General features: G+C 42.7%; 1 protein-coding gene across 1 annotated transcript; it reads left to right on the forward strand.

Moving 5' to 3' along the window:
- Positions 1-4,042: 4,042 nt before the first annotated feature.
- On the forward strand, positions 4,043-5,599 carry LOC139379538 (amphoterin-induced protein 2-like). The gene has a single exon (XM_071122355.1). The coding sequence runs from the start codon at positions 4,088-4,090 to the stop codon at positions 5,597-5,599; it is 1,512 nt and encodes a 503-aa protein (XP_070978456.1). The 5' UTR covers positions 4,043-4,087.
- The last annotated feature ends 4,770 nt before the right edge of the window (positions 5,600-10,369 follow it).

Here is a 10,369-nt window from a genome sequence, read left to right on the forward strand (position 1 = left end):
AGTTGACAACAAATGTAAATCAAAACTAGACGTTGAACTGACGTCTGTGTCCAGTGGAATGTAGCCTACATAATTCAAGAAAAAACCTTTGATTGCACTTACTGATTATGGATTTGATCAATATCTGTGATTTCTCTTCACTTTCATAGCCTACATTTCTTGATTAGACTTGTATATTACAAATGGCATTTGATTAGCCTTTAGCAACAATAATTGTAAATAGGGTAGTAGTAGCCACCTGGGGCAACTGCCCCCCTGTAATTCACATAAAGACCAAGATGTCAAATTATTTTTCCAACAACCTCCCTAGCTGTCACTGTTCTTGCTGAACAAAAAATGTCCTGTGTCATTACAACCTTGAGATATTTCAACAAAACGATTTTGTGGTAAGTTGATCTAATTTTTTTACATTTAGCAAAAGTTGTAGATATATTATATTATATATTTTTGTTACAAATTCAAGTAGGAAAGCCTTAGAAATAACCAACTTGTTTAGAGAGAAACATGTTCATAGTTTGAGTATGTTAGATGAGTGTGTTGGGGCAACTCTCCCCCCTACTAGGGGGTAACTGACCTCTGGGGGCTTGTTACCCCTTTATGGTTATGAATGTTTTTATTCCTGTCAGTTAGACAATGACTAGCCCAGTTAGTGCTAGTTTATGCTAGCTAGCAACTTCACTAGCATTAAATGCTTGCCAGCTAGCTAGTTAGCATAAGCTGCTAGGAGTGCTAGCTAGCAATCTCACTACCAGATCGTCTGAGGAAAAATATATTTAAAAAGATAACATAACTGTTATGCGGAGTGGAACAGGGGAACCCAATAACAGACTCAGACAAGGAGAGTGGGAGGAAGTAACCAAGGTATTTATTGAACCCCAGGGGGAGATGTAGTGTAGGTCAGGGAAACCAGGTGCGGAGGCTGAGGCTGGAGTGAGAAGGGTTGAGACAGGGTAAGCAGGTCCGGAGGGGAATCCAAGGGAGTAATAGAGTGGGGACTCCAGGACAGAGTAGCAGGATGACTAGACGTGGTACAGGCACAAGAGTCAGAGCGGGCAGAATTGTAGGGGAGAGGAAAATAGCATCAGGCAAGGAAACCAGGATCTGAATAGTAACAAATAGCTAGCCACGTAGACTGACTGAGCAGATATTACAATCTGGCAGTGGCAGGGCTGAGTATTTGTAGAAGTCTTGATTATGGAATAGGTTGCAGCTGGTGGGGATCTGCTCTGAATCCAGCACACCTGTCTCCGCCCACACAATCACACACACACACACACACACAGAGAGAGAGGGAGGGGGAGAGAGTACTGGAGGAGTGGCGGCAGGTCAAGGAGACACAGGATGAGCAGTAGAGGGCGTGGCAGGAGCAGATGTGACAATAACTTAATTTCAGTTCTAAATGTTTCCGCTAGTGACTGATAGCTTTACTGTTAATTCAACTTTATAGCCTTTTAGCTATTTTACGCAGCATTTTATGTTATATAGTTAGAAAAAACGTAGATAGCTAAGAGAGAGCTTTTCAATTGGCATCTCTCCCCCTGTTTTCAGTCACAGGTGGGGATTTAGGTGCAAGCAGTGCTGGAGGTGGGCTCATGAGTTGTGCTCCAATTTTACTAGGGATAGCTGTATTTGTGACCTACATGTTCTAATTAGAATTGTGCAATAGCAGAACATAAGAGAGTTGCCACATCGTTACACTGAGTTAATTAGTTAAATTACTGGTATTAAATGTTATATTCCAATGTTATTTAATGTTATTTATATTTCATTCTAATATTATATTCCAATGAATATTTTTTTAATTAATTAAAAACACTATTGAAAACCTTTTGCTCCTGAATGTCATTTTAAAGACTGCTGGGATTTAAGATCTTGCATTATTCAAATCATATTTAGTGTAATGGTACATAATGGATTGTATGTGTAATGTTCCTTTTCCATACAATCCATTATGTACCAACAGAGAAAGAACAAATAAAAGGAATGTGCAGGTGAGCTAAAAAGAGGGACTTTACATCAAATCTCCTCATAGTGCAGGTATTAATGGTGACATGTGCAACACCATCCCCCCATATTTCATTTAAATCATTAAAATAAGACAACTAGACTTAGCTTTTCAGTATTACTTACTAAATAGTTTCTAAATAAAACTGACTAAATGGATTTTAACACACTTGTGTGAAACCCTATGCCATAATCTTCTACCGGGGTAGGTTAGCCTATCTATATTGACCAAAAATATAAACGCAACATGCAACAATTTCTAAGATTTTACTGAGTTACAGTTCATAGAATGAAATCAGTCAATTGAAATAAATTCATTAGGCCCTAATCTATGGATTTCACCTAACTGGGCAGGGACTCAGCCATGGATGGGCCTGGGAGGGCATAGGCCCACCCACTTGAGAGCCATGTCCACCCACAGCGAAGCCAGGCGCAGCCAATCAGAATGAGTTTTTGGGTTACACGTGATGTGCGGTTGTGAGGCCTTTTGGATGTACTGCCAAATGCTCTAAAATGACTGGGTGTCTTATGGTAGAGAAATTAACATCCAATTCTCTGGCAACAACTCTATTGGACATTCCTACAGTGAGCATGCTCCCTCAACTTTAGACATCTGTGGCATTGTGTTGTGTGACAAAACATTTTAGTGGCCTTTTACAAGGTGCACCTGTTTAATGATCGTGCTGTTTAATCAGCGTCTTGATATGCAACACCTGTCAGGGGGATAGATTATTTTAGCAAATGAGAAATGCTCACTTACAGGGATGTAAATAAATTGGAGCACAACATTTGAGAGAAATAAGCAACGCTTGTATTTTTCGGGGACACGAGGAAACAAGTCGCCTAATTGGTTTAATAGCCTACTATCGATGTGCCATACGTATTTTGTGCGCAACCGCTACCCCAAAAAGGTGAACTGAACAACACGCTTCCTGAGTCCTGAAAGCTCTGCTTTCATTCGGACGCTTTTGAAGTCTGTTTAGAGATGACAACGCCGCTTTTGAACTGCGCAATCATGTGGCATTCTGCTTGAAAGTGTATTTTATTGTATGAAGTACTGGATATAATTTTTTTACGGAATATAGCCTACGCATCTTGTGTGAGATGAAAACAGTTCCAGAGAGCGAAATACGTTCATTGGTTATGGTCACAATACGAAGAAAACGATGTCGCATTATTGTGAGGATCTTCATCGTTTGGAAATGTAAGTGGTTTTGTTAAACGTTATATTGATTGGACCTTTTGTTTGGCAGCTCTCTGGGAGTCTTTTCAATGAGACTCAATCTATTCCATTTTAGCCTAATTTTCAGCTGGTAAAATAAGTTTCACTAGTAGTTGTAAACTACATGGTAGTTCGAGCTATTCCACTGTAAGTAGACAACCATCTGGATTTTGCTCGTTTAGTTATCTAATTTAATAGCTAATGCCTCATGAGTTTAGTTCAACTAACACCATAAGAACCCAAAATGTCAACATATTTTACTCCAATGTTTGTAAATGTAAACAAGCACTGTAAAGCAGGGCTGCCCAACCCTTTTCCTGGAGATCAACTGTCCTGTAGGCTTTCAGTCCAACCCTAATTTAGCATATCTGATTCAGCTGATTCAGTCTTGTTGAGCAGCTAATTTAGTAGAATCAGGTGTGTTAATTTATGGTTGGACTGAGAACCCACAGGAAGGTAGATCTCCAGGAAGAGGGTTGGGCAGCCCTGTTGTAAAAGCCTCAACGTGGTTAAAACTAATTATGATAGCGCTGTGGATGCAAGGACTGATGATCCATTATGTCTATGAATTTGAGTGGTTACATTTCTCCATGTCCATCCCCTCAGGTTTTTTTTTTAGCAAAAGAGGTGGGATGGACGCTTCTTTATTGTTTTAATTAAGGACTCTAGCATTAACTTGTTTTCTCTGCAAAATAACCTTAACTATCATATGACAGTATTGGATGCCAATACCCATCTTTCGCTCTCTCTGTGTGTCTCTCCTCTCTCGCAGTTCTTTTTGACTGGGACGCTTAAGAGTGGCTCATAAGATGTTTGCAACTTCTTCACCAACAACCTGAGACTCAGCCCTCAAGCAGTAGAATGTGTCCCGTTGTGCCACAACCACTGTGTGTGTCTATTGACGGGCACTTACATGGCTTTAGGGTTACCTTGGCATTCCTCATGTCCATGTGTCTGTCTCGTATGACGTTCACGGCCGCCTGCCCACCACCCTGCCTGTGTGCCAGCGACATCGTCTCCTGCAGTGGTCGCAATCTGTCAACCGTTCCCCCTGACCTCCCTGGCTATGTCACCCGATTGGACCTCAGCCACAATGTCCTCACTGCTCTGCTCTTGGATTGGTCAGACCGGCGTCTGGACAGGCTGACCGTACTGGTCCTCAGCCGAAATGCCATTATCCATCTGGCACCGGACGCCTTTGCCCCCACCCCTCACCTTCGCCACCTGGACCTCTCGTCCAATGGGCTGTCTTGGCTCAATGCATCTGCCTTCCATGGGCTCGGGGAACTGCAAGTACTGCTTCTGTTTGGAAACCGCATCTGTCAGACCATGGCGGGAGCCTTTGAGGGGCTGAGCAGCCTGGAAAGGCTGTATCTGGGCGGGAACAGACTGACTGCCTTCCCCCTGGAGCTCTACCAGCGAAATGGGGCTCTGCCACGCCTGCGTTTCCTGGATCTGTCGACGAACATGGTGAGGCAGGTGCCTGTGCAGAGCCTACTCTCTCTGGCCACCTGGCAGCAGGGTGGCATCTACTTGCAGGGGAACCCGTTGGTGTGTGACTGTGCCTTGCGCGCCATGCTGGAGTACTGGGAGAGGAGGCAGTACTGTCCCCTACTAGACTTCAGGGAGGAGTATCCATGCAGTCTGGGTCAGGAGTGGCTGAATTGTTCTGGCAACCCTCAGGGTGGGTTCCATGGAACTGTAGAAGTGTCTTACCAGGCAGAGCCTGGCGATTGGCTTATGGTGCCGTGCCCTGGCATTTCTCTCCCCTTCCAGGAAGAGGTGGTGGTGTTCTGGGTGACCCCGGGCGATGGATCCCCGGCACTGGGCGTAACAGACGATCAGAGCAGCCGCCTCACGGTCCTCACCAACGGTACCCTGGAGATCCGAGGGGCTCTCCGTGGGGATTCAGGGACTTACTCATGCGTGGCAGTCCGCGGTCGACACCGGAGCTCCAACGAGACTTTGGAGGTCACCGTCTCCGTAGGTAACCCCAGTGGCCCAGGCAAGAGCGGGGAGGAACGTAGCAGCGGCGGGGAGCATTTTAACACGGCATTTACCACGCTGGCGTCCTGTGTGGTCAGCATCGTCCTGGTGCTCCTCTACCTGTACCTCACTCCCTGCCGTTGCCATGGTGGAAATGCCAGGGGAGTTGGCGGGCGAGCCATGCTCCTCTGTGCAGACCCCAGAGAGGCGGAGCTCACAGACCGAAGGGTCACCGGTGGAAAGAGGGTGGCCTTCCTCGAAACGGGGGACGAGCACCCCCACAAATGCAGTGCCAAGCACCCAGTAATGGACACTGCAGCCACAGAGGGCATATTGAAGAACGGAAGCAGGGCCTTGGAGCAGGTCCACGAAGAACACCTTGTGTAGCATTCAGGGTCTGTCCTTCAAGCCCCACCAGGCTTTCATGGTTCTCAAAATGTAAAATATTAACCTTGCATTGAGAATCCATACATGAAAGTAGTTTTAACACCATTTATTTCACAATAGTGATCAGACTGCTTTTTAATGTTATACCTACTGTGTGGACAGATATGGAAACAGTAGTTGGTTTCTTTGTCAAAGTTTTATACACATGAACTTGCAGATAAAGAAATAGTTCCAAACAAAATACATTCTGTGGAACACCTGTGTGAAATTCATTATGTAGGCATTCATGGATCTATAATGTTATTACAGGATACACATGGTATACACTGTCCATCCAAATAATTACTTGCAGGTTCCTAGTCTGTCATAAGGTGCCATGCGCTATTATGAATGATCATAACAGGGCGGACACTGTAAATGTATTCTTAATGTATTACATGCAGGTTGAATGGATGCATTCAGACAAAGATGTCAGTCGACCCTGATCAGTTTCTGGGAACTAGCCAGCTCTAGCCCCAAGCCTCCCATGACCTATATACTATTGTTGTTCTCAGTTATTTTTGCAGGTGTGACCGTGAATAGAGTTTTTCAAGGTGAGGAAGGGACTGATATGTTACTGCTGGTATTAATATATTGAACTAACTTAGAAATTGACATTCATTTAGAATAACTCAATTCCGTTGTCTTCATTTAAGTATATATGCATTTCAGATGAGTAGGCTTTTTTTTATCTGACAATGATCTTGAAACAGTGCAAGAGACCTGCTTTTATACACCATTTTAGACACCATTTTAATAGAAAGAAATCACTTAATTTTATATTAGTGTTAGGCCGTAAGGGAATAAAGCATTTTCACGTCCTTAGAGGTGATGGAGTGGACATGAATTGATTGCTGAGACAGTAGGTTCCCATTCCCATCCCCACTGACAGTTCTCTAGGGGACATATTTAACTACAGTAGGTTCCCACTCCCACCGATGACAAGGTAACTGACATCCAGATGTAACTTAGCATGTCAAATTGAATGGTCACTGTACCAAACCTACATGTTTATAGACAAAGCCCAGAGTTCCATGTTTTTATGTTGTTTTTTTACAAACGGTTGTGAGTATTACGTGATCACAGTATAATATTCTACCACAGCTAAATGTGACTTGTACAGACATGTAGTATCAGGATAGTTCCAATCACTAGGTTTCATCTGACGAAGGAATCTGATTGAACTGAAATCTGTGACCGTTTTTAAGGCTGTGTTGTCTAGTGCAGAGAACTCTAGCTCAATTGTGGAATCAGGCCCTCATAAAAGTTCTATGTACGGGACATACAGTTGAAGTCTGAAGTTTACATACACTTAGGTTGGAGTCATTACAACTCGTTTTTCAACCACTTTGTTGGTTAGGACATCTCTTTGTGCATGACACAAGTAATTTCTCAAACAATTGTTTACAGACAGTGAATTATAAGTGAAATAATCTATCACAATTCCAGTGGGTCAGAAGTTTACATACACTAAGTTGACTGTGCCTTTAAACTGCTTGGAAAATTCCAGAAAATGTTGTCATGGCTTTAGAAGCTTCTGATAGGCTAATTGACATATGAGTCAATTTGAAGTGTACATGTAGATATATTTCAAGGCCTACCTTCAAACTCAGTGCTTCTTTGCTTGACATCATGGGAAAATCAAAAGAAATCAACCAAGACCTCAACAAAAATTGGAGACCTCCACAAGTCTGGTTCATCCTTGGGAGCAATTTCCAAACGCCTGAAGGTACCACGTTCATCTGGACAAACAATAATATGCAAGTATAAACACCATGTGGCCACACAGCTGTCATACCGCTCAGGAAGGAGACGCGTTGTCTCCTAGAGATGAGCGTACTTTGGTGCGAAAAGTGCAAATCAATCCCAGAACAACAGCAAAGGACCTTGTGAAGATGCTAGAGGAAACCGGTACAAAAGTATCGTATCCACAGTAAAAACGAGTCCTATAATCGACAATCTGAAAGGCCGCTCAGAAAGGAAGAAGCCACTGCTCCAAACCACCATAAAAAAGCCAGACTCCGGTTTGCAACTGCACATTGGGACAAAGATCATACTTTTTGGAGAAATGTCCTCTGATAAAACAAAAAAAGAACCGTTTGGCCATAATGACTGTCGTTATGTTTGGAGGAAAAAGGGGGAGGCTTGCAAGCCGAAGAATACCATCCCAACCATGAAGCACGGGGGTGGCAGCATCATGTTGTGGGGGTGCTTTGCTGCAGGAGGGACTGGTGCACTTCACAAAATCGATGGCATCATGAAGCAGGAAAATTATGTGGATATTGAAGCAAGATCTCAAGACATCAGTCAGGAAGTTAAAGCTTGGTCGCAAATGGGTCTTCCAAATGGACAATGATCCCAAGCATACTTCCAAAGTTGTGGCAAAATGGCTTAAGGGCAACAAAATCAAGGTATTGGAATGGCCATCACAAATCCCTGACCTCAATCCTATAGAACATTTGTGGGCAGAACTGAAAAAGCGTGTGTGAGCAAGGAGGCCTACAAACCTGACTCAGTTACACCAGCTCTGTCAGGAGGAATGGGACAAATTCACCCAACTTATTCTGGGAAGCTTGTGGAAGGCTACCTGTAACGTTTGACCCAAGTTAAACAATTTTAAAGGCAATGCTACCAAATACTAATTGAGTGTATGTAAACTTCTGACCCACTGAGAATGTGATGAAAGAAATAAAAGCTGAATTAAATCATTCTCTCTACTATAATTCTGACATTTCACATTCTTTTTATAAAGTGGTGATCCTAACTGCCCTAAAACAGGGAATTCTTACTAGGATTAAATGTCAGGAATGATGAAACTGAGTTGAAAAATATTTGGCTAAGGTGTATGTCAACTTCTGTCTTCAACTGTACAAGTTTGATCTGAGCCCCTAGCCCCTATTCCTTCTGTGTTTACAGATCTGAATGAGCTGGATTTATGTAAGCAATAATGGTGACGGCACCATCTAGCCTTTTCAATGGGCTTTGGAGAGCTTCCGCCATATTGTTAACACCTATCCAGTTTCATGGGATCTGCAAACAATGAGGGACTAGGAGCTGCTTTCAGTCTACTCATAGTATTTCATTCAGTTTCTTTATAGAATGTTTTGTCAAATGGAATGTAAACTACCATTTCCCAAGACTCAGTCCTCCCCTTTAATTATGTCCTGGGTATTTTCTCACCTCCAGCTAGTACAGTATCTGAGCCCTAGTTTTTACAACCATGACCTGTGCCCTTTCACCAATGTTCTTGTCCTTGACTCTCCAGGTATGAATATTGTTAGTTGCATTTCCTGTGTGCTAAGTATGTTTTGCCACTGCCAAGTTCATTCCCATGCAAGCAATGCTGCCAGGCTTGCGTTATATAGAAAAGTTTGATTCAAAATCTGTCATGAAAATTGTCTATGTACAGTGCCTTGCGAAAGTATTCGGCCCCCTTGAACTTTGCGACCTTTTGCCACATTTCAGGCTTCAAACATAAAGATATAAAACTGTATTTTTTTGTGAAGAATCAACAACAAGTGGGACACAATCATGAAGTGGAACGACAATTATTGGATATTTCAAACTTTTTTTAACAAATCAAAAACTGAAAAATTGGGCGTGCAAAATTTTTCAGCCCCTTTACTTTCAGTGCAGCAAACTCTCTCCAGAAGTTCAGTGAGGATCTCTGAATGATCCAATGTTGACCTAAATGACTAATGATGATAAATACAATCCACCTGTGTGTAATCAAGTCTCCGTATAAATGCACCTGCACTGTGATAGTCTCAGAGGTCCGTTAAAAGCGCAGAGAGCATCATGAAGAACAAGGAACACACCAGGCAGGTCCGAGATACTGTTGTGAAGAAGTTTAAAGCTGGATTTGGATACAAAAAGATTTCCCAAGCTTTAAACATCCCAAGGAGCACTGTGCAAGCGATAATATTGAAATAGAAGGAGTATCAGACCACTGCAAATCTACCAAGACCTGGCCGTCCCTCTAAACTTTCAGCTCATACAAGGAGAAGACTGATCAGAGATGCAGCCAAGAGGCCCATGATCACTCTGGATGAACTGCAGAGATCTACAGCTGAGGTGGGAGACTCTGTCCATAGGACAACAATCAGTTGTATATTGCACAAATCTGGCCTTTATGGAAGAGTGGCAAGAAGAAAGCCATTTCTTAAAGATATCCATAAAAAGTGTTGTTTAAAGTTTGCCACAAGCCACCTGGGAGACACACCAAACATGTGGAAGAAGGTGCTCTGGTCAGATGAAACCAAAATTGAACTTTTTGGCAACAATGCAAAACGTTATGTTTGGCGTAAAAGCAACACAGCTCATCACCCTGAACACACCATCCCCACTGTCAAACATGGTGGTGGCAGCATCATGGTTTGGGCCTGCTTTTCTTCAGCAGGGACAGGGAAGATGGTTAAAATTGATGGGATTCTTCACAAAAAAATACAATTTATATCTTTATGTTTGAAGCCTGAAATGTGGCAAAAGGTCGCAAAGTTCAAGGGGGCCGAATACTTTCGCAAGGCACTGTACCTGAAGGATTTTTGTTTAATTAATCTTAGTAACGCTGTTCTCATTTGTCACAGAATGTATGCAAAAGTTGTCATTCTCCTAACATGGCAAAATGTTATCAAATATAGTGCAATATTTAGAGGTATGTATGAATTAATAAAATATTAAATCATGGAATAGAACAACGTTTGAGAGAGTTGTGAGGATTTCCTGCTCACT

The sequence above is a fragment of the Oncorhynchus clarkii genome, chromosome 21, assembly GCF_045791955.1.
Source record: "Oncorhynchus clarkii lewisi isolate Uvic-CL-2024 chromosome 21, UVic_Ocla_1.0, whole genome shotgun sequence".
Classification (NCBI taxonomy): Eukaryota; Metazoa; Chordata; class Actinopteri; order Salmoniformes; family Salmonidae; genus Oncorhynchus; species Oncorhynchus clarkii.

Excerpts from the sequence above, each read along its gene's own strand:
- LOC139379538 (XM_071122355.1), top strand. The coding sequence starts at position 4,088 with ATGTGTCCCGTTGTGCCACAACCACTGTGTGTGTCTATTGACGGGCAC.